The sequence below is a fragment of the Mustela nigripes genome, chromosome 12, assembly GCF_022355385.1.
Source record: "Mustela nigripes isolate SB6536 chromosome 12, MUSNIG.SB6536, whole genome shotgun sequence".
Lineage (NCBI taxonomy): Eukaryota > Metazoa > Chordata > Mammalia > Carnivora > Mustelidae > Mustela > Mustela nigripes.
In genome coordinates this window covers 97,710,139-97,734,594 of record NC_081568.1, presented here as the reverse complement: position 1 = coordinate 97,734,594, position 24,456 = coordinate 97,710,139, and the positions used below count along the sequence as shown (strand labels likewise).

Genomic DNA, 24,456 nt, shown 5'->3' with positions numbered 1-24,456 from the left:
CTCTTCCAGGTCCTTATTTGCTGCTGATTTAGTAGATGACTTTCTGGTGTGTCTCAGTTTCCCCATTTCCAGAAAGAATATAGAAGTACTTGCCTATGGCCTCATTTAAAACCATGACAACATGCACAAAGCCAGCTGGCTAGGAACAGCTGCAAGTCAGTGCTAACTCTTATAATTATGATTATATGCAAAAATTGGTTAACACAGCAGCTTAGTTAGTCAAAAACATTTGTTGTGCCTGTTTTATGTTCTGGCACCATATTTTAAACCAATATTAACATTCTCTAATTTAGCAACAAATATTAAGGGAAAGAAATTGTCTGAACTTGATTTTCTTGGCTTCCATCTATGTTGTGGAATCTTAAGGGAAAATAAAAATTGCTCAAGGTCTGATCTGCTATGATCAGCGTTCATGTGGCAACAAATATCTTACATTGTATTTTATAGTCAGGGGCTTATAATTTATGAATGTGCATTTTCCTTTCCAGTCTTTCAAGTCTTTTTCAACTGGGCCTAATTATCCTTTTTATAGTCCTCAGTTTTCTGTCTCCATAATGATATCTGGGATTTAGGATCATCGCTAGCATTTGTCTTCATTTTCCCCAACACAGGGAAGGTTCCAGAACCCAGAATGGGGCAGTCAGCTGACCTTCTATTCTGCTTGTCAGGGTGACCTGGAAAATATATTTGTCTCCTTTCTCTATGCCTTAGTTCTTCTAGCTGGCGGACATGATGTGTTAAATTTGCTTCACAATTTATGAGGCATTTTTGTATGTACTCTTTTTTTTTAAAGATTTTATTTAAGAGAGAGAGTGAGCAAGTGAGCATGAGCTGGGGGAGAGGGAGAGGCAGATTCCTTGCTGAGCAGGGAGTCCAGTGTGGGGCTTGAATCTAGGACCCTAAGACCATGACCTGAGTCGAAGGCAGATACTTAACAACCTGAGCCACCCAGGTGCCCCTTATTCTGTTTTGTTTCTTTAATTTAATTTAATTTTTTTTTTTAAAGATTTTATTTATTTGTCAGAGAGAGCGAGCGAGAGCGAGCACAGGCAGACAGAGTGGAAGGCAGAGTCAGATGGAGAAGCAGGCTCCCTGCGGAGCAAGGAGCCCGATATGGGACTCGATCCCAGGACGCTGAGATCATGACCTGAGCCAAAGGCAGGTGCTTAACCAACTGAGCCACCCAGGCGTCCCTAATTTTATTTTTTTTAAGATTTATTTATTTGACAGCACAAGCAGGGGGAACAGCAGAGGGAGAGAGAATCAGGCTCTCCACTTAGCAGGGAGCCTGATGCGGGGCTCAATCCTAGGACCCTGAGATTATGACCTGAGCCAAAGGCTGACACTTAACTGACTCAGACACCCAGGTGGTTTTCTGCCATAGTCTATTGAAGTAGGTGGGATAGATACTTTTTTATTATTATTATCATTAAGAGGATGATACTGGGAGAAGTTAAGAGAAATTAAGTAGATTATTCCATGTCCTTGAGAACATTGGTACAAAAGCACCTGACTTAGTATATAATAGTAAGTATAATAGAAGCTAAATACTTGGGAAAGATCTAGTTTGTGGAAGATCTGGGATCAGAGCTCACATTTTTTTGCTTCTTAATTCTGTTTATTTTTCTGTCATGCCCCACTTTTTAAGTTTATAGTTAAGTACAGATTTGGTGATGTTACCTAAAACTAATACCCTCTCATTTTTACTTTGATCTTTTTGCCAGATGCTTTAACCGTGGTTTTTGAGATCATGATGCAAGAAGCCTTTGAAGTACCTTCCACCCAGCTTCTGTCCCTCCATGTTTTATACCATTGCCTGGCCAAGAAGACAGATTGCAGCGTAAGTGGTGGGTTGTCCAGAGGTACTCAGAGCCCAAGAAGCCTGCTGTGCCTCTTGAGCAGGGAGGAGGTGGGGAGAGGAGACCCCTGCCTTCAAAATCTGACATGCAACTCTGTGGCCCCTGAACAGCCAGGAATGAGTGCTCCTTCTCTACATTTTAGTTTCTGGTTTCTAACAGAGTGGAGCTGGATGGAAGTTCCTCCACTTGAAAGAATCTCAAGTGAAAATCCTTATACACATTTTGAAACTTGAACTAGGCTGAATGCCCCTCAGGTGTTCAGAAACGGGCAACTGACCGTGACGTTGGCCTTGAGTATCAAAGAAGCAGTGAGGCATCTAACTGACCACAACCTCAGGCAGTCAATGCCGAATGTTCAGCTGTCATCAGTATTTTCCTGAGGCTGCTCTGGTCAGTCCAGAATACCAAGTTTTGGTTTCCTCTCTTGGGTTCAGCTATTTAATCATTGTTTACTGTTACCCTAAGAATACCAACAGTAATAACAGTAATAACTCATATTTAAATAGTACCTGCTTTATACCAGGCTGCGTTCTTAGTGTCTTAATTTATTAATGCATTTAATCCTCATAATTCTATGTGGATGAGAAGACTAGAGCACAGAGATGTTATATAATAGCGACTCTTAGGTGACAAACCACCTGGGGAAGCCAGGCAGCCTGAGCCTGCAGTCTACCCTCAACTTCAGATGCAGCATCAAAATTTACTAGTTCGGGTAGAAACTGAAAAGGACATCTAATCCAGCTCATATTCAGAAGAATTTATAGTGTGTGTGGCTTTCCTAAGATGAGGGTCGTAGCCTGTGGCATACCTCACATGCATTAGTTCATTAAATTTTTGTTGAGCAGTGACTGCCTTCCATACATTGCCAAGTACTGGTTATACAATAGTAAACGAACACTCCCTGCTCCCAGCCAAAGAACAATACAGGCATTCAAAGCAAAACAAAACAAATACATGAATATAAAACTATAATGAGAACTACAAAGACCTCTCATACAACAAGCGAGTATTTTGGGAGTTTTTGTCTGTTTGTATTCTAAACTTAGGTTAGGAATGCCTTCCTTAAGGAAATATTTCTTGTGTTAATATTTGAAAGATGAATAGGAATTAACTGGCTGAAGAGAGGAAGAACAATTCAAAAAGAGAAACTAACACATGCAAAAGCCCAGTGGCAAAAACTATGGTGAGCAGAAAGGGGCTGGAAGAAGATTGGAAGACAGTGTAGATGCAGCAGAGAGAATGGTTAGAAGGGCAAAGGGTGAAATAAGGTTAGAGAATGTAGGTCATGCTAAGCTGTATTTGTATAACCTAAAAATAGTGAGAAACCATTGAGAACTTTTAAGAAGAAGGGGTAATATGGTCTGATTTGTGTTTTGAAAAGACGCATCTGGCTGTAATGTGGGTAGGAGATTGAATTGGGGCCATCATGGCTTATGGCTTATGGTCAGAGCACTTGGGAGACTACATGGTTGTCTGAGCAAGAGGTAATGAAACCTGGGGACCAGAATGTCTGTGGAGTTAGCAGTAGCCAGTGAACATGCTTCGGAGGCAGATAACATGATGGGGAACTGTATTTGGAGGCAGGGACATACAGGTGAAATCTTAACCTCCTTAGTTTTTGACTCGTATATCTGAATGGAAAGGTTGCTGTGTGCTTACAAAGGGAACTCTGGAAAAAGACTGGGTTTTATGAGGAAAATCATTAGTTTGGCTCTGAACATGTTGCATTTTGAGATGCCTTTCAAACAACCAAGAGATTTTTATGAAAGAAGTTGGGATCTTCCTGGAAAAATCTGGACTGGAGATATAGTTTATAATACATCTAGATGTAAATTTCTGCAGATGAGCCGTAAAGCAAAAAGGGAAATCAGGAACACTTTGGGTCCCCAAAACCACAGAAGGGAAGTGGTTTACAGTTTAGAATGCTTCTAAAAGGGTAGGTAAGATGAGGACTTTCAAAAAGTTCATTGAATTTAGTGGCCTGAAGGCACTAAATTGTAACCTGTGTTTCCATAGAATAATAGGGGACGAAAGGAAATAGGAATGAATTGTGGGGTGATTTAAAGGTGCAGAGAGGAGATAGCTGGTGTAGAGGAGTGCTTTGGGTTATCTAGCAGTGAAGGGGAGTGGAGAAGGGAGTGGGAGAGTGAGGTTTGCTTTGTATTAATGGGAAAGGCACTGGCACAAATGGACAGAACCTTGACCCTGGAGCAGTAGTACCTGATTTTGTTCATAATAGTATGTACAATAGAAGCTACAGGTTTGGGAGAGACCTGATCTCTGACGTTAACACACAAATAGCTTTTCATATAATCAGCAGTGTTTGTATTATTCTCAGAGAATTCTCAAAAAAATATGTAAGACATTCATTTGTTTGTTGTCATTCATCTTTTTAAAAGTCTTTTCAGAAGTATCTCTGTGCCAGCCAACCATCACTACACCGACTCAGTTCCTAGAGCTTCAAGGACACCACCCTTTGGCTCTTTGCCCTATTGCATTTTGATACTATAGGTCATGTTTTTCCCTAAAGAAAAGAAAAAAGTTTAAGGCTCCTTATTTATTATTCACCAGGTCCCTTCTCATGCAGTTTATGTGGGGGGAAATCAAACCTTAGGGCAATTTTCTTTTGAAAGTGAAATGCCCTGTCCTCTATTACCAGCTCTTTCACTTACTGTACTACACAAGTGCCTGGGGAGGCTTTGTTTTTCTCCCAAGATCTTTGCTTTTTACAAAGGTTTAGAAAACCGTAAGAAATGACTCTTGTACCACACAAAGGCCACTGCCAGTAAAGAGGTTTGGGTGCCCATTAACACCTGGGGTGCCTCCGTTACACCTGGCTACAATTGCAGCCTGTATGCCTCATTCATTCTCTGCTTCCTCCCTGACCTCTGTCTACAGACATGAGTGCAGGGCATCCTGGTCTTTGTGTTCTTTATTTTTAAGCCCAAGCAAGGGTTCTGACCAGTGTGTTCTCATACAGCACCAAGATCACAGCTCTCATTGTCTGGGGTTGTTGCCAAGGCTATCCTTTGAGACCAGCATTTATAGCGAGCTCCCGTCCCTGCTGTTACTGCTCTACAGCAGGCTTAGCAATACTTGCATTTTTGCCCCTTTTTTCCCAACTCTCAGAAGACGCCAGTTTTCCTGAAGTGTAATTTTGGCAGCCTGGGTTGAAAGAAATGGTCACTAAGTGTTTCTGATTGTCCAATTTATTTTTAAGAGGCCAGATTTATCTAAAAGCAACCTAATAGTTGTATTTATTTTTACACTGTGAAGTGGGAGTCTTATCATTGCTGACTTGTTTAAAATTCAAAAGCTTGCCCCAGCATGTCATAGCAATGTGAGTGAATATTGGGCTGACAGCATGTGTGATCTTTATTGATTGTCTCAAGGCAGTATTGGTCCAGAGTGTGCTTTTTATTTTTGTTTTGTTTGGCTTTTTTGATTGCAAAAGGAACTTTTATTCATTGCCAGAAATGTGGAAAATAATGAAAAGTGTAAAGAAAAAAACCAAAATGGCTCATAATTTCCAGAAATCCATTAACAGAAGGTATTTCTTTCCTGTATTAGTCATTAGGTATAACTGTCTTTTCTTTATAAAATTAAGATTATAATGTACCTATAGCTTTGTTATTTTACTTTTTTTTTTTTAATTTAGTGCTACAACTTGTTTTCCACCTATTAAAAATCATTAAAAATCAAATTTTTGCATGAAGTATTCTTTGTTTGACTGGACGATGATCTCTTTTATTCTGTTGCAGTGGGAAGAGGAGAGGAACTTTGGTGCATCCCTGTTACTCCCAGGCTTAAAGCAAAAGAACTCGGTGGGGTTGAGTTCCCAGTTGTATGGCTATGCACTTCTTGGTAAGCTAAGTGATCCTTACAAATATTGTCCTTTTGGATAGAACTGATGCATTTTCTACATTCTAATGATTTTTTATTTGATTTCAGTGTACCAGTGAAATTCCAATACAGCTTTTCATTTTTAGACATAAAAATAGACCTCGATAACCTTAACAGCTATGGGACAAAACCTTAAGAGACAGTAAAGAAGGTGCTAAAAATCTGTCACCACTGCAAGGTGAAAACTAGTTCTGATGGCTTTGGGTTATGTTTCGTGGTGATCAGTGTGAGGAGGGGTAAAGAAAGGAAAGTTCTGGCCCTCTTTCGGGAGAACCAGCCAGTAAAAATTTTCCCAATACTAACAAAGATCTTGGTGTCTCTTTTAGACCTAAAGTCCAGGAGGTAAGAAATTAAGAGTTAGGGTTGAACTCATATCCTTGGTATTGTTTTCAGGTGAAGGAAGGGCTACTCAGAGAGTGCACCTAAGTAGCACTTTGGGAAAGCAGAGAGACTCTTGATACAATGTGACTGTTCCATGCTGGGAGATGGTTGCTTTACTTTGATGCCCTGATGGCATTGAAAGTCATGTCAGGAGGATGAAGCCTCGGAACTTGTTTGTGTGGAAGTGGGGCAAATAGCATCCAACCTAAGTGTGCATAAAATGTGCCCTGATTGGGGTGCCTGGGTGGCTCAGTGAGTTAAGCCACTGCCTTCGGCTCAGGTCATGATCTCAGGGTCCTGGGATCGAGTCCCACATCGGGCTCTCTGCTCAGCGGGGAGCCTGCTTCCTCCTCTCTCTCTCTCTGCCTGCCTCTCTGCCTACTGTGATCTCTCTCTGTCAAATAAAATCTTAAAAAAAAAAAAAAATGTGCCCTGATTTACAGAGGTCTGTTAAATGCATATTATTTCAGAAGGCACCTTCTCTTAACCATACACTGCTTTGACTTACCTTCATTTTATGAAAATCATCAAAGTTTTAGCAATTTTGAAATTGTTCCTCACTAACAAATGTGGTGTGGCCTTCTTAGATGCTGATTCTGTTGTAGTCTGACGGAGGGAGAGGAATTTTAGAGTTAATCAGCTGGCTATCAGACTAGTAAAAGAATTGACCACTTTTTTTTTTTTTTTTTTTAGATTTTATTTATTTACTTGACAGAGTGAGAGAGCGTAAGCAGGGAGAGCAGCAGAGGGAGAGGGAGAAGCAGGCTCCCCGCTCCATGCAAGGCCCAATGCAAGGACCCTGGGGTTATGACCCTAGCAGAAGGCAGATGCTTAACCATCTGAGCCACCCAGGTGCCCCTTGACCACTCCTTTTAAAAATAGTTTTCTCCTATTAATATGCCACCTACTTTCTTGCTGTTGACTTACGTGTGTATTACCTTTGCCTTCAGGTGAGTATTCAGGACTGTGTGAAATATTGAGGGAGTTGTAAGGGCCAAGAAAAGGTACATTGTAGCTGCTGTTTCTGTGCAGGAGGCCCTGGTGCTTTGGGATGGGAGGCCATCAGATCAAATCTCTGTGTCATGTGCTGTGCATGCAGCCCCTCTCAGCCCCATGGCAGCAGCTTCCCAGAGTGGGACTGCAACGTCTTAAAAATCTAAAATTAGCTGGCACCTGATAAGCTTTGTCTATTTATGTCCTACCACAGCCTTCCCAAATCCTCCTTCCCAGGAAAGATAAGTGAAGGTGGCTTTAAGACCTGGCACCTCAAGGTGACTTTGGCCGTTAGTGCAGAGAGGGCTTCTGTTCTGCAGGCGCACAGAGACAGTCCCTTGGCCCAGCCGAGGTCCCTGCCATCTAGTGTCCACATCTTGAGCTCCAGTTGTGATGATTTGAGGTACAGAGAATAACATTCATATCTGAAGATCTGAAAAGGACAATGAAGCCCAAATAAAGGAAAGAAGAATAAAATCAGTTTTGGGGTTTTTTGTTGTTGTTGTTGTTGTTTTTCATAAGGACAGTCGATGGGGGTGTTTTGGAGCATTTTGAAAAATACCAAACATTTGCTGGCAGGGAAAGTTGTCATATGTTGACAAGATTTCCACTGTAGGATAATTGTGGGATTTCTTTTTCAGAGGAAGATTTTGTTCTTGAAACAAAAAATAGTATTCAGTTGTTTGACTCGTATTCTAAGTGTAGTTCCACTTAAAAAGACAGATTATCAACCTCTCTAAATTTTCCTCAGCCCTGTGATTCATACATCCTCATGATAATTTCCACCACACCAAATGGAAAAGAAGAAAAGCATATTCGTACAGTTTTGTATTAAAAAACAGCTTCAGGGGCGCCTGGGTGGCTCAGTGGGTTAAGCCGCTGCCTTCGGCTCAGGTCATGATCTCAGGGTCCTGGGATCGAGTCCCACATTGGGCTCTTTGCTCAGCAGGGTGCCTGCTTCCTCCTCTCTCTCTGCCTGCCTCTCTGCCTACTTGTGATCTCTCTCTGTCAAATAAATAAAAATCTTTAAAAAAAAAAAAAAAAAAAAACAGCTTCAGTGAATTTCACCATATTCTTCATCATCCATCTGAAATGGCACCAGATCACTGGACAGGATGAGGCTCTTGGTACAGATTTGAAATGATTTTCCAGGTTCATATTCACTTGTGCTTTCAAGTCCTCAGTCTCATACATAGTGGGAAGCCATGGCTGAGGCTTCTTCATTGTTCTTTTTGGCCACAGGGAAGGTGGAGGTGCAGCGAGGGCTGCGGGCTGTGTACCATAACATGCCTTTGCTGTGGCAACCCGGCTACCTTGACCGAGCCCTTCAAGTGATGGAGATGGTGGCCTCGTCCCCGGATGATGGGAAGCTGTGTGCAGAAGCGGTACGTCCCTCAGCTCTGAGTCTGTCCTTTAGCCATCTCCTATTCCTCGTAAGCCAGCCTGTGAATTTGTTTGCATGGTCTTCCCCTTCCCCCTGCTGTATTCACTCTGTAGAATCGCGTATTCGTCCAGTTGAAAAGGAATGAAAATCCACATACATTCTCAGTGCTACTGACAAAAAGTATTAGAGAATAAGATGAATGTTGATGCCATAGCTGTCTGAGAGGAAAACTACAGCTCTCCCCTGGAATTGAAACTGAGCTCCAATCTTTCTGTAAAGGAGACTTGCCTAGATTCTGAGGTTCTCCTGCACATTCAGAATGACCCTCTTTTGGTTGTGCTCTGTGGTGGGTTTTCTGTCCTTCTCCCAATTCCAAACTGGTTGAGGAAGAGAGCATGGAAGAGGAATGCTTGGAGTCCCCATCAAACATAATTTTTGGGTCCTTCCCCAGTTGACTAAAGGTGAAATCAGGTGCTGTGGTGCTGATCCGTACACAGGTGATTCTGAGCCTGCATATTCATACCACACACTTTGTGCTAGGTTGTCCCTGCCATCCAGTGGGGAATTTCTGATGTAAAATTGGATAACCATGACTCTTGCCAATAATTTTACAAGAGAAAGAGTTCACAAGTTGCAGATCCCAACTGTTCTTCCTTTCCCTGGCCCAGCTTCTCTTCACGGTGTGTTTTCAAGGCCACAGGATGGTTAGTCCCTGCCCCCTCTTTCTGCCCCACAGCTGGCTGTGCTGGACAAAACGCTGAAAGCTCTGACTGCTCCAGCCCCCGCGGCTTCAGAGGAACAGTCCCAAGAAGGGGAAGACAGCCGGGGCTCAGAAGACCTGGTGGAGCAGCTGGACGTGGAGGAGACCGAACAGTCCAAGCTTCCCTGGTATCTGGAACGATTTAAGGTGCGTTGTAGCAGAACTGAGCCCCCCTCCACTGTGCTTCTTTGCTGTGGTGTCAGACAGGCAGGCCTTTCATGCCTCACTGTCACACACACAGGCATGAAAAACTGATATCACCAATGAGGCTTCAAACAGGAAGGAGTCTTAAACAAATGGAAACAAATATTTTTATACTCCTTTTTGTGCATGAGCTAATCAGTCCCAGTTTTGTTCACTGGAGCAGTGTGTCATTACACACTCACCCCTGATGTGTCTGATGGGAGGGTACTAGCTTGCCGAATCAGAGTAGTCGCCTGACTCCAACCCCAGGTGGAAAGGATCTGGTCATTTCTCTGTATTGCACGCATGTGCTTGATAAACCAAAACCCCAAGTGGGAATTAGAAAGCCACATTCAAGTATGGTGGAGATCAGCTACAGGCATCTTCTGTTGTTTGGTTTTGTGTTGTGCACGTGGGCCCTCCAAATAGGTTTTTGGACTGCATGGAAGATGTAAGCACGTTTCCACTGTTTCTTTTCCAAATAGTCTTGAGCACTCAAGCTGTCTTTGGTAGCTTTCAACTGCATGGCCCAAAATACTCTGTTATCAGCGTCAGGGAAGAAGAGCCGTGTTACAGGTTAAACCCTTGGCCTCTTCCTTGCTTTGTTTCTTGTCTACAAAGGGCAGAGAGAAAAATGTGCTGCCTGAAGAATTCTTTAAATGAAGCAGAAAACCTTCCCATCCATGCCAGCTGACTTAATGTGTCATTTGGGGCAGAGAGGTGTCATTTTGCCTATTGATGACATGTTGAGTAATGCTGAACATGGGATACCTCTGTCCCAGTGTTGCAAGGATTCTCTGTACTTGCAGCTGCTGTTCCTCCCACTAATTCTATAAAGTCATTGTTCAAGGTCTCTCTTTCAGAATTTGAATACTGAGAAAGGTTGACCGATATTAGGTACACAGAACTGGCGGTAAAGAACTTACATACCTACCTGTTCCTCTTAACTTTGCAGATTAAGAAAGTCTAAAAAACAAACAAAAAATGCTGCTATAACTCACCTAAAAATGACTGCCTCTTCTGCTTGTTTCTTATATATTTAATCTCAAAGAATAGAAATCTGTGCTGCATTAAATTCTCAGTCCTCATTCTTCTACACATGCATATTTTTGAAAATTGAAAAGAGGAGACAAACATTTATTGGCTGCTGGCTGTGTCGCAGGCATCAGTGCGTTTCACCCATCCTCACTGCGGCTCTGCATGGCAGAAGCTGCTTTTCCTGTGTTACATGACACCAGGCTGAGACGCGCTGGCCCGTAAGTGACTGATCTGGGATTTGAACCAAAGTTTGCTGACTCAGATTTGAATCCTTATTCTCTTGTCCCAAACTGTCTCCTTGCTTCCAAACTGCACAGAAAGTGATCTCGGAAAGAAATCATTTTCATTGTGCATTTCTTTTTTTTCCTGTTGCCTTTTATTAGTCTTGGGTAATCTGTGTGGGGTCCATTTTTACAGGACTGACCCAGCACACTAGGCCTCCAGCCACTCCTTCATGTATGGATCCTGCCCACCTTCCAGGCCCGTATTGGAGCAAACCTCATCACCTATGCCAGTGAATTGTGCTTGTGTTTGGAACATGGGGATTCGTGGCATAAGCTGCAGCTGAGCCATGAGTGGCTCTCTCTTGATGGTATACATCTTGAAGCACTTAAGGAGATTAGTGTTTTTAGTACTTGACTCCTCCAGGAATACAATACCGCCCAAACCAAGATGCCATTTCAGATGGAGCTGTGAGCAGTTTGTAAAGGCTGACCTGCGACGGAACACAGCAGGTGGAAGCTTATAATAGTGCGAGCACTCATGGGAGCCGTTTAGCATGCCATTAGTAGAAAGTTCTTGAAATGATTTCCATCTGTTGAAAGGAACCCTGGTTAAGCAAGCATTTATCTCCATCGTTCTGAAGGAAAAGATGTGGACGGGCTTGTGCCCGGTTATCAGCTGCTTCTGCCATTTTGTGTGCATCTTGGAGTGGTTTGCTCTGGGAGTTTGGTTCTTGGTTTGGTGCAAGTCAGAGCAGAAAGGTAGATTTGTTAGGTTTGTGCTGTCTTTATGGATTAAAACAAGAAATTACATAGAAAACATAGCATATGGAGTTCATTTACTGGTCGTGAGTGAAAGGAGAGAAATCACATGTGGTGCATCTTAGCAAAAGTGCTGGACTGAAAAAAAAGAAGGGAACAAACACTGTATCTGGATGAAAGGCAGCATGACAGGTTCCCAATAAAATGCCTTTTCCTGTAAGCAGAATATGTGGAGATTTTGCAAATGACTTAATCTCCTTTCTGCTTTGCCTTCTCTCATCTGCATTCTCCTTCCATCCTCCTCCCCACCCCCATCTTTTTTTTCCTTGATTTCCAACAGGACTTGCACTCTAAGCTTGAGGCCCTGGGCCGAGTTGAGTCAGAAAGCCTTTTGGCTCTGACCACCCAGCTCATCAAGGAACAGCTCCCCACCTATGAAGCCGAGGACATCGCGGCCTATGAGCAAAAGCTGCAGCAGTGGCATCTGGAGCGGGTACACTTGATTCAAAGGGAAGAGGAGCAGAGGGAGAGGGCAAAGCAGGAGTACGAGGCCCGGAGAGCAGCAAAGGCATCTGCCTAACAGGCCCCCAGCGCTCCAGGCCCCAGCACAAGAACTTCACTAGCTCCGTCCCAGGACTCACGGTGACTTGAGGGCAGCCGCCTCCATCCGCCCTTCTTTTGCCTAAAGCAGGCCGTTTGTGGTATCAGAGCCACAGTTGTCAACGTACGAAGGCACTGACTTCCCATCACATGCCATGGAGGGCTGCAGAGCTGTGAGTGGCAAGCAGTCAGACTGAAGCCCCAGCTACACACCTTAAACAAGGTGCACCTGTGGCCTACGGGGGGGCTGTTCTGGGGTCCAGGATCAGTGTTGAACAGTGAAAACTCTTGATCCATAGCAGTGGTAGAGGGAGAGACTGGTTGAACAGCCTGGCGTTGAGCACAGGCTTTTAAATGGTATCTCGCCAATGGCAGAGTACACATCCTAAGCCTCATCCCCCTCCATGGCCTCCCAGCCTGAGCTGGGTGTGGGATGCCCACACATCTCACCTTCTCCTTCCCCTGTGTCTCTTCTCTGCAGACCTGAACTTGGGGGAAATTGAGGACAGGAGTGAACACCACCATGAGCCCACTGGCTTTCAAATTTCAGGCACCCACAGTGATATTTTTAGAGTGGAAAGGTTTCTGAGGAGAACGCTAGCTCTAGCTCCAAAGCCTCCTTGGCTTGGCTTCTCCATCATGTTGGGGTAACTTCTTTCCAAAGCATTCTGAGCTCTTTTCTCAAGGAGGTAAAGTGAGCTCTTTGTGTCCACATGTGCACACACGTACAACTTGTCAATACACATTTCAATTGCAGAAGTAGGAGAAAACGAGAGGCAGGATGGGGCTTGTAGTACTTAGGAGACATGCATAATTGTACAACTGTCAGGAGGTGGAAATTCCTTCCTGAAGTTTCTCTGTGAAAGCATTCAGGGGCAGCTCCTGTTTGCTGTGTAATTTTGCCTTTAAACACTGTTGTTCAAGGTTGTGCTGTTTTATCAAGAACTTGTGGAAATAAATGTCCTGGGATTCTTTTGTTGTGTTCTTTGTCTTTTAGGAAAGGGAGGAAGAGAGGAAGTCACACAATTAATATGGTTAGTCTGATTTTGAGCAACACTTTTTAACCTTTCTTCTCTATCAGACTTTGGCACTTAAAACTACCACCACAACCGTTAACATGAATTGAGGACAAAGTGTGTGCCAATACCTCAAGCAGCCCTGTGCGGAGGTAGAGTAACCCCTTTCTTGAATGTGGAAACAAGCTAAGTGGCTGAGGCAAGGCCAGCCCTGCTCCTCACCTGGCGTGCTGACTGCTGGCCATACCTGCCATGCACATTGGTGCAGGGCCTTGTTGCTGAGCAGAGCTGAGTCTTAGGCAGAAGGTCAAAACTCAAAATAAGTTATGATACTTTGGCTTATCAGGGACAGGACTTTTTCCACCACTTCCTTATTTTGTCAAGAGGGAAGGTTCAAGATGGATCAGAAGGCCCCTTTTGCTCCGTAGATTACTGACCATCACAGCATAAAGGATCACATTAATACTTGGCCTTCTGTTTCCTCCCCATCTGTCCCTACCCCAGTTTTTGCCAGAGTGCGGAGCATGAAAACTGCCACTGAGCAGCAGTACAATACCTGACTGTCCTCGTTGTGGGACCGTGTTGTCTTGGCACCAAACTTTGCATCGTGTTTTCACACTTCTTGCTGGCCATGGATATCAGATATATGTGTGGGATTTTTGTTGTTGTAGATTTTCTGTGTATTCACAGGCCCTGAAAATTAGTTATTAAAGTCATTTTTTTCACTATGAATGAATTAACATTGTTAGTAGAGGCCAGAAATCTTGCTGAACATCTCATGGTGCACAGGGCTCCCGCATGACTAGGAAGTACCTGGTCCAAGATGTCAGTTGTGCCAAGGTCAGAAACCTTGGCTGAGAGCAGAGAAGCAAGGCATCTACAGACATTTTTGCAGTGATGTAGATGAGACTCAAAAATAATGTTTGTGCAAATAGCTCATTTACAAATGGCATTTCTTAAGCTAGAAAAATAATATTTAATAATTTAATATTTAACTAATAAAATAATAGTTGCCTTTTATCTAAGTAAACGAGTATAAAATATGCAATAATACAGGGTGGGCTATTAGTCTTCCTCAACAAAGTCCATTGTGGAAAAGGGTAAATGATGATTTATATGATTTTGCTGTCAGGCGATATGTAACCAGGGCCAGGAGTCTTAAGTTCCCAAATGAAGCTGCTGTGATGTGAGCTCCTATGAGTCAGCGGGCTCTGCACCGCTGCACCCAGTGACCTCACTGGGAGTGCATGATAAGAAAACGATGAAGTTAGAAACGGGCCCAGAAAAGCAGAAAATGTGTTATGGTTGTATTTTCATTAAATGGTCATTAATAATCTTCAGAGCTGAACTTTTCAGTCTCTGACCATGATAAATTTTTAAATCTTAACTTTAGAAAATGGGGTAAGATGAGTACTTTTCAATGTCTTTATGTCAGGGAAATTGCCTTTTATTCTAAATAATAGCTCTTAGTTTGAAAATAACCTTTCCTTTCCCCCATTGAGTTGGCCTTTTTGCTGACATTGCATGCTGCTGTGAGGATGCTCTTACCCATATGGTAACAAGGAAGTCCAAAAAAGATGGTATCAGTGCCCAAGTTAATGGGAATTACCCCTGAGAGCTTTGTTTAAAACAGACTTGGGCTGCATGTTTATTATGTATGAATGTTAGGGGTTTCAGATCTGAGCTGGACATGTTCAGAAAACAAGGTTTATTCTTAAAGGAAGCAGCTGAAATTTAATTCCATGGTGGGCTTTAAATGCTAGATCAAGGACTACAGGGAAGATTTAAGGATTTCTGAGAGGTACATTATATTCTCATGTACTCAATGGTAGGGGAATTTCACTTGCTTTTTGGCTTCTACAGTACTTCATCTCAGCAGAGTTTAAAATTTTAATCTTTAAAACCCCCCCTCGCCCCAGGTTAAAAGCCTAAAACAGTATGTGGAATAAAACCAGTGCCCATTAAAAGCTACCTCCAGTGACAGTCTGCTGGGCTGCTGTTGCATATCAGTATTTCCGGGGCTCTGGCTTATCACTGGACCCATCTTGATTATGAAACTTAGATTTAACAACTCTTCTTTGTGAATGCCCATTTTTACCCAGCTTAATTTCACCCACTTGGAATAGCCCTGCAGGGCAGGGATTATTGCCCTTCAGAGGGGAAAATTGAGGCTTATGTGTCTTGCCCAGGGCCACACAGCTAATCAGTGGGGTCGCAGTACTTGAACCCAAGTTTGTCCAATTCCAAACCCACTTCCCAACAACCACACCGCATAACCACTGTGACGACCTGAGACAAAGTACGTTCATTCATTCAGCAAATTTTTATTGAATATCTGTTGTGTGTCAGGCACTGTTAAAATAGTCACTGAGGGGGCACCTGGGTGGCTCAGTGGGTTAAGCCTCTGCCTTTGGCTCAGGTCATGATCCCAGAGTCCTGCGATCGAGCCCCACGTGGGGCTCTCTGCTCAGCAGGGAGCCTGTCTCCCCCTCTCTCTGCCTGCCTCTCTGCCTACTTGTGATCTCTATCAAATAAATAAATAATCTTTTTTTAAAAGATGGTCACTGAGGATACAGCAAGGAACAAAAAGGACAAAGATCCCTTCCCTCTTGGCATTTACATTCTGTGGAGGGAGAGTTAATTCATAATATGTCATGTGGTGATAAGTGGTGGAGAGATAATGCAAAGAGGAGGAGAAGAGAATGCTGGGTAAGGGCTGGAGGTTGCAACTTAAACTAGCTTGGTGAGGGAAGGCCTTCCTAGAAAGATAACTTTTGACTGAAGACCCACAGGGGTGAGGGTGAGAATCATGGTGTTACCTATGGAAAAGTGTGGTAGGCAGAGGAACCAGCACAAAGAGTCCAGAGGGAAGCCTGCCTTGGGTGCCAGAGGACTAGCCTGGAGGCCAGTGTGGCTGGAACAGAAAGTTTAAAGTGGAGAATAGCAGGAGATGAGGCCAGAGAGATAAGGGGTACAGGAAGGGACAGATGGTGTAAGACTCCCTGGCCCATTAGTAAGGGTGCTGGCCTGCACTCTGAGATGAGAGCCCATCTGAAGGTTCTGATGGCATGCTCCGACCGAATATTTTCAGGGGGTTCGCTAGTCTAGATGCTATGGGGTAAATGAACACAGAGGGCAGAGATGGGGTGTGGGAATATAGATTGGTTAGGAGGCTACAGCCATATTCCAGGAGAGAAACGATGGGCTTAGACAGTCACAGTAAATGTGAGGAGAAGGGGATGCACAGGGTGTTTTTGGAAAAAAGAGCCAGCAGACTTGCTGTTGGGCCAAGATTTTTTACCTGAGTAACTAGAGTAACATGTTCATGGAAGTAGAAAAGCCTAGGGAGAGTAGTAGTTTGGGGAAATCAGGAATTTGTTTGAAGGCATATTAAATTTGATTTGGGTTATTTTACAGATCCTTATTGATCATCCAAATGGGGCTCTTAATAGCTGGATATGAATTTGGAGATCAGAGAAGAGGTATGGACTGGAGATAGCAGTTGTAAAAGTCATCAGCTTAGGGCACCTGGGTGGCTCAGTGGGTTAAGCCTCTGCCTTTGGCTCAGGTCATGATCCCAGGGTCCTGGGATTGAGCCCCCGCATCAGGCTCTCTGCTCAGCGGGGAGCCTGCTTCCCTCTCGCTCTCTCTGCCTGCCTCTCTGCCTACTTGTGATCTCTGTCAAATAAACAAATTAAAAAAAAAAAAGTCATCAGCTTAAACCCATGAGAGTGCATTACAGTAACCTGCAGTTTTGGTTTGAGCAGAGAGACTCTGAGCCATGAATGGAGCTGTGCCTATTTTTTGTAGCGAGATCACCCCATGAAGCAGTCCTTATTATGTTGCTCCATCATCTGTGAAAACATTGTCAGTGACACCCCCAGAATTACCCAGAAGAACTGCTCGTCTTCAAAGAACTGGGTTTGACCAAGAGTCGATCTGCATGTATGACCCCAGTGAATTTTCAAGGTGCACAGTATAAAATCAAAGAGGAAATGGTGATCTGGGATTATGAAAGAGGCCGAGAATTCACAAGTGAGGAGTTTGTCAAAAGATCATTATAGGGACACAGAGAAGCATTTAGAATTAGCAGTACAAGTATAGAGAGAAGGTAGAGTCAGTACCACAGCAGACCTTTGTTGATATACCTGGAAGACGGGAAAAAAGAAACTGAAGAACGCCACCTCCGGTGTCTAGGAAAGGACCAGCTGGAAGGGCATTAACTCCCTCCCCATCTCTGCTGTGCCTGGGTCTAGAGGGAGTAAGATAGAAACTCATGGAGAGGTTTGGGTAGGGTGAACAATTGGCAGGGCTTCCCCAGGACTGATGACCTGAGAGCCAAAGACAGGGCCATGCTGGGCGATGCAGATGGGCTCGCACCCTCGGTTCCGGCCAGAAAGACGTGCTGGAACCGAGTAGTGTGAGTGGAATAGAAGATAACTTCCTTTAGTGTGATAGATGTAGTTAAAATCTCTTGTGGTGATTTCCCACCCTGAGTACTCACATGCTTAACCCTTTGATTTCTGGAGACATTTCCAATTCCTTTTGCCAAGCAGCAACTTCTAATGGGACCAGTCCATGAAGCCCTATGGTTTTGGAGGCACAAGATAAGATAAAAGGAGTGAATGTAACCAAGAGACATCCTTATGACTCAGGACAGGCTGCAGTAACCTGAGGCCAAAGGATCATCTCTGGAGACAGACTGTGCCAGGTCCTGGAAGTCTCTGTTGAGCCCTCTGTGGGCATATTGTTGTGGCTGTGTGGAGGGAATCAAGATGCCAGGGCCTTGCACTGTACGCTCGTCATTCTGAACTGAGTGGGCCCCCCAGGGTTAACTGCTCCCGCTCTATTGGTGTGATCTGTCGCCTCTGCCTGGAGTTTGCATTCTGCAAACCTTACCCCGTACACACATACTGCAGGTCTCCGCTTAGATATCACTTCGGGTGCTTTTCCTAGGTCACCAAAACTCACCCTTGAATTTTGGGAGCCCGTCACCCCAGTCACTTTAGGGCAGCCCTTTGTTTTGTTTGCCTTTGTAAATTCCCACAGTATTATCCACTGCTGGGTATAGAGTGAACGTAAAAGAATCAAATGACTAAGAGAAATTCCTTCCTTTTTTTCAGATACTCTGTTATTTATAACCACTTTTCCTGAACAGATTTTCGTTCTTGGGTGTCAGTCAAAGCCACGGGGTATTATGTTAGTTATATAAGCTTATTTTGTAACTGAGTAAGAAACCAAGTGGGAGATATGCTATTAGATGTAATTCCTGAACATGACAGCTTTGTAGAGCTCCAGATTGGGAGGGATCACCCAGTCTGACCATCTTGTCAAATCCTCTCATTTTATAGGTAAGTAAGGATAAAGTAACTGAGGTCAGCCAGCCAACTGTCTGTGGCACAGCTAGGATTAAAACCTGTTTTTGCTTTCTATAAGAAACCCTCCCAGTATCCTCCTGCATCTACATTGGTCTACTTGTTGTTTTTAAGCAATAATGATAATGATCTGTTTCCTTCACCTCCCAGTTTCTGTCCTTAGACCCGAGCTCCCAGGGTGGGTTAGTAAAGATAACGATGTAGCAGTTACCCAAATAGTACAACACCCTCTTTGCAGTTTGCCAAAAGCCAGGGAGCCACTGAAAAAAACACAGTCAGCCCTCATGAGTGAATGTGTTCCCCCACTGTGGGTGGCAAGTCCCAGCTCCCGATGAGCCCAACCCGGCACACAAGACAAACAGCACAGCACACACGTGAACTTTTGCCACTTTTGTATTTTATTGTGGAACTGAGTTTTTTTTTTTCTTTTACATCAAATATCCTCAATGGAAGAGGGGATATTGCACACAAATATCATAAAAGCACTACATATTACTTTCACTGAAAACTAATTTTCTACATTAGATATGACTGGATAGAAGTGATGCAGGATTATAAGACATAATACCATACACAGCTGCAGACTGACACAAACACCATTCAGAACAAGAGAGAGGAGTGGAGGTGCTTCTCCGCCGGGCTCAAGACCGCTTCCTTCCAGGGCCGGAAAGAGAAGGCTGCATGCAGCGCAGGTACGCACGACTCAGGACAGCTGCACAGTGTTCTCAAAGGGGCAGCCTGGTCTTGATGCCTCATCATGATGGCTCCTGTTTGGGGAGCTCCAAACGAGTGCAGAGAAGCTATTTATTTTTTTTCCTTCCTTTTCAGTTTTTGATGCTGCCTTTTAAATGAATAGAGTCAGATTTTTTTTTAATAGTCAATAGTTTAAATACCAGGTGAATAACCTAATTGCTTTCAAAGAAATGCTCATCCCTAGGCTGCTTTTGGTGTGTTGTTCAGTTGGTTAGAAGATAAAAGCTTACAGTTCCTTTCAAATGGAAACAAATCTTTTCTTCTAAATCTGAAGCACAAAATAAAAAAAAAGTTATTAATCTAACTCACAATATCATTACCGAGCAAGAACCTCCTGTGACAGGTGACTAAAGAGAGGCAAGAAAAGCAATTTCAGAATTGTAGAGCAGCTCCTGAGAGCTGAAATTTGGTAATAGAAAATGGAAGGTGGTAGAATTTTCATTAGCAAATGACTGAATCTTATTAAATGAGTATTGAAAAGCTCCTAAACTGCATAAGCTATTGGAGACACTTAAAACATTCATATACACTGGGGAAACCATTCACTAGGATATGTAAGGTTTAAAAAAAAATTTTTTTTTTGAACTCCATGGAAAATGGGGTTGGGGGGGGGGGGTCAGTCATTGTATCCAGTCCCACCACAAGACTGAGAAAGCATGCATGGGGGTTGGGTTTTGAGAAAGGGGATAGAATTGGTTAAAATTGAAAGTGGAGGATCATCTCTAACATTTAGTCTCTGTAGAATTTTGCTTAAGAATACTACCAAAAGTTCATGATCATGAGTGCCCTCTCGATGGAGTCTCATCATTTAAACAGAGTGTCAATTCCTTTCACTCAAATATTCAATCTGTACAATTGGATTAAGTAATCAGTATGAATAAAGCTCCTAGAAGTCTGTGTCAATCTTTAGCCCTCACCATGAATGTACATGGTACATTGTGATGGCTGTTACTAAACTAATTGTGTATTTATGGAACTAGCAAAATTAGGTTAGTCACACAGGTAGGAAAGGTGTCTGGAAGGACAGGAGCAACCTGCAATGCTGACTTTCCTGGTATACTCAAGCTCTGTGGTCATCACTGAGAACAATGGATGGAAATAGGTATAGTTGGTTTCATAGGAAAAAGAGCCAGCTGATCAGTGACAGCTTTTGTATATTTTTACCATTAAATCCCATAACAAAAAAGAAGAAAAATAAAGGAGTAGGATAGAATGGTTACAATTGAAGATTGGCTATAATTCTCTAAAACGTTTGTGTTTTTTTTTAAAAAGCAAAATAATGCACATGTTAAATAAACTTAATTTGGAAAACTGGAAAATAATTCCATCTTCTGTCAAAGAAAAATCAAGCAGAGGTCTGGATTTGGCAAGAAGGCTGGAAATCAGTTTCTCTTCCCATGTATTACGTGGACCTAACCAACTCAACTAATCAGTAAATCACCATGAGTATCTTAGGTTGTCTCATAAAATAAGTATGAAGTAGGTAAGTTTATACTCCGTAAAATCCATTTTGTCACAACGAGTTTCCGTTTTGTGTGAATTTTTTGTACCCTTTATCAATGTGTCGTTCTTAAGGACTCTAAAGAAATGGGGTAATAAATAAAAGTTGCATTTCTAGAGAAGCCTAAAAAAAATAGAATATTAATTTTTTTTAAAAAAATTAAAACATTTGAAAAATGTAATTCACAGCATTAAAGTAGACTGCATAGGTCCTCTGTGAAGGGACCTGAAGAAGCATTGTTTAAACCCTCATAGTAGTTAGCAGTGCAAAACATACACTTATCAGACAAAAATCAACTAAAATGTTAATTTTGAAATAAATAACTAACATAGAAAATAAAATGAGGTCATTGTTCACTACTCTGTAGATCTTAAGAGTCTGCAGGAAACACAACATGACAGAGCACAGCACAGTTGTCACTGAGAAGTTTGCCACATCTGAACACTGGGTGCATCGATCCGCAACTTGAAACTTGACATCAGTTTAAATCATGATCTGGCTTCCAGGTTCATCATAGTTCAATAACGACAATGATGGAAATAATCTCTGAACTCTATGTGATGAATCGTTGGAGACGAGAATTCGTTTGCTTTCAGTGAATTATTTCTTCTACTTTTTTTTCCAGAAAAGAAAATCCCAAAGCAAATTTTTGCCAGGGTTCTTTGAACTTGTCTTGACTCTTTTACCTCATGATTAAAGGTCTTGAAAGAAGGATGTAGAATACCACAGAGTGATATACTTGCAAAGGCCTGGAAAAGTAGCCTACCGTGCCATTCTCCCCCACTCTCAAATAACACGTACTCAGATTTTTATGTTAGGGGAATCAAGGGGTGGGAGGTATCACTATTCCTGGTAGTTATGGGTTTTAATAAATACTATTACTGCACTATCAGACTTCAACCTCACCAGAACTTCAAGAAACATTATTTTGTCTTATGAAAAACTTCAAAAAAAAAGACTGTCACTTGAAATTTTCTTTGCATTTTCCTGTAAATGAAAACATTTGTTAAAAATTTCATCTATGAAAAGTTCTCACATATCTAGGAAAAAAAAAAACTTCTGTACACTTGATCCCATAATTATGCAGAAAGTAATGGAAAATTAAAAAAAAAAAAGCCAATGTAAGACAAAGGAAGGTAAATACTGTACACTTGCCGAGAACCTCTTCCACCATTAAGATTCACTGTGTTCCCAGTCCTGATCTTAGAAGCCATTTCAATCTTGGAACTTGCAGTAGTTAAAGAAGCTATGAAAGGCTCAACTTGTTTGGCTGAGGGGCCACAGGTGCACTGAGGTGGTATTCAACACACATGACTCAGCCTCAAACCGCTGCACCCATCAGATCAGCTTCTAGGACCCCCACACGCGCACACACTTGCTCCTTTAACTGGAGTATCTATAATCCTACATGGATGTTTTATAAACTTGCGGTCTCACATTAAAAAATAAGTGCATCAAGTATCTTTGTACATTCAAGTCACTTTCTAAGGCAAATTGTCTACCGTGTGTACTCCCAACCGCTTTGGTATTTGCTTGTTAATTGGGGTGGACTTGGGTGTTTCCGCATGCAGGTGAAGTGACTCCGAGTGGACTAACTGGGTGGACAAATGCTGGGAGCATGCCTTAGATCGATCTACTCGTGTGTTGGAAGAGTCTGAGAGTTCGGAATGGGGCTCAAACCACTTGCGCATCCAGTCTGCGCTCACTACATCATGTCAGTGTGCAGCCTTCAAACTGAAGGAGCTTAATTAAGGCGTGAAAATCTCACATGCCCTCATAACAAGTTTTGTTCTTTTGGTTTCCTTCCAGCTAACTTGTTTCAGAAAATGAAGACCCTTTTTGATGACTCAGACTGACACAAGTTGAGAACTTTGCCTATGTAGACTATAGAATACAGACTGCCTGCAAAAATGCAGCCCTAAGTGCTGGTTATTTTCTCCTCCTTACCCCACCTTGCTCTGTCTCTTTCTCTCTGGGTATCTCACCAGCACACTCTACCATTACCTCTCCTTCTCTTGCATTCTTTTCCTTTCTCATTCTCTCTCTCCTGTGTTCTCTCTCATTGTGCGCGCGCACTCTCTCTCTCTTTCTCTCTCTCTCTCTCTCTTTCTAAGACAAATGCCTCTACCTAGCAGAAGTCAGTTGGGTTTGCTAGTGCATGGTTTCCAAATGTTCAGCAGAGATGAACTGGGGTAGGTAATTTTGCAGTAACTTGAACCCTACTGTGGGAATACTGTTACTTCCCTTAGCAATCAGCAAAAACTAAGAAATATTAGTGACTTGCATCACCGTGACACAGTATAGCATTTGGCAGGTAACAGTTCAGTGACCTATTTAGATGAATTGACTTTTTTAGAAAAGGTGGTTTCAAATTGAAGAATTTCTGGAAACAAAGTTCAAATCCTGTGGTGTGGCTGGCCTTGGTTTTTACAGTTCAATCTTGCATGCAGGGAAGGATTCATCTTGCATAACCACTGTGCTGCTGCTTGCTAAAACCATGATGTTGAGGTCTTGTTGTTTCTCATGGGTCTCTTGGTACCATTCCCTCATCACTTCTGAGTCGTGAGTAGGGATCAGGGTTACCTGCAGGGAGACAGAAAATAGCTGGTTAAGGGCAGAGCTAGAAATCAGACCAAAAAAATAGAACAATAATAAGGTACGAATCAGACCATTGAAAGAAGGGGAAAGAAAGGAAAATTTTCTGTTTTTTCCTCAAGAAATACAAAGGACTTTTCAACTTACATTTTCCAGGAATCAAAATGAAGCTGCAAAAAATTAAGTTTTCCTGAGAGAGTTGAAGACTGGAACCAAAAGCGGCTCATGGACCAGTCAATTAGTCCATCTATATTCATCATTGGGTTTTCAAATATTTAGTGTTAATAGAAGAAGGGCTTCAGGTAAGGTGGGATTGCTTGTATTTCCTTTCACACACCTGGGCAATTTTGCATGAAAGATACTGCGTATTTAACTCAAGGAACTTGAAGTTATCACTGCCGCTTAATTGTGTGTAACTAATATTTCATCCTGGGAACAAAGATTTGTTATCTTTGTGTGTGTGGCTGGGATGGTAGAGTGAGTGGCTGGCTGGCTGGCTGGCTGGGTGGGCACTGGTTTGAATGGTAAAAATTCCATCTAATATTCATTAGGAGACCACTGGGTGTTTCTCATGAAATTTAATATGATTAACTAGCAAATAATTCTATTTAATATTATGCAAACATAGTTTATTAAATGACTCTGCAAAACCACTGGTAAAACTGAGATAAGCAAAGATCACAGCCAAAATAAGAGAGGTGGCTCATAGCCAGTTATGATGTTTGTGAGCTGGAAGGGTCTTGTTGGGGACCATTTTCTGTAGTGCTCCTTCTGGGGGATTTCACCTGGACAGGTGATTTTCCAAATGGCCACATTCCTAGCTTTGGTCTATTTGTGAAACACAAAGGAGTAAAGACAATTTTAGTAGCTCTCACATGGAAATACCATTTTGATTCATACACAAATATTCTTGGTGTATCAGGGGGAAGATAAAGTAATCTTGGGCCCGTTTTGTAGACAAGTGAATTATGATTAGGATGATAAAGTAGCTCTCTTCCTAGACTATGGTTGGCACCATTAGGTGCCAAGAATAATATTCTAGACTATCTTCCATGTGTGAAATCCACTTTGTCCTCCGGAGGTTTCATGTGTGAGAGACCCACAGGGCACCTCGTGCGATCCACAATCACAG

At 42.6% G+C, this 24,456-nt stretch overlaps 2 protein-coding genes across 5 annotated transcripts in view; one reads left to right on the top strand and one right to left on the bottom strand.

Moving 5' to 3' along the window:
• Nucleotides 1-13,056, top strand: part of MRPS27 (mitochondrial ribosomal protein S27) — an 84,761-nt gene extending 71,705 nt beyond the window's left edge. For all 3 annotated transcript variants that reach the window (XM_059418035.1, XM_059418036.1, XM_059418037.1), the window contains 5 exons: nucleotides 1,725-1,840; nucleotides 5,621-5,723; nucleotides 8,379-8,521; nucleotides 9,257-9,427; nucleotides 11,825-13,056. In XM_059418035.1, the coding sequence (XP_059274018.1) occupies nucleotides 1,725-1,840; nucleotides 5,621-5,723; nucleotides 8,379-8,521; nucleotides 9,257-9,427; nucleotides 11,825-12,064 (773 nt within the window). In that variant the 3' untranslated portion in view covers nucleotides 12,065-13,056. The remainder of the gene's footprint in view (nucleotides 1-1,724; nucleotides 1,841-5,620; nucleotides 5,724-8,378; nucleotides 8,522-9,256; nucleotides 9,428-11,824) is intronic.
• A 5,774-nt stretch (nucleotides 13,057-18,830) lies between these two features.
• MAP1B (microtubule associated protein 1B) overlaps nucleotides 18,831-24,456 on the bottom strand; it is a 96,217-nt gene continuing 90,591 nt past the window's right edge. For both annotated transcript variants that reach the window (XM_059418033.1, XM_059418034.1), the window contains one exon: nucleotides 18,831-23,312. In XM_059418033.1, the coding sequence (XP_059274016.1) occupies nucleotides 23,157-23,312 (156 nt within the window). In that variant the 3' untranslated portion in view covers nucleotides 18,831-23,156. The remainder of the gene's footprint in view (nucleotides 23,313-24,456) is intronic.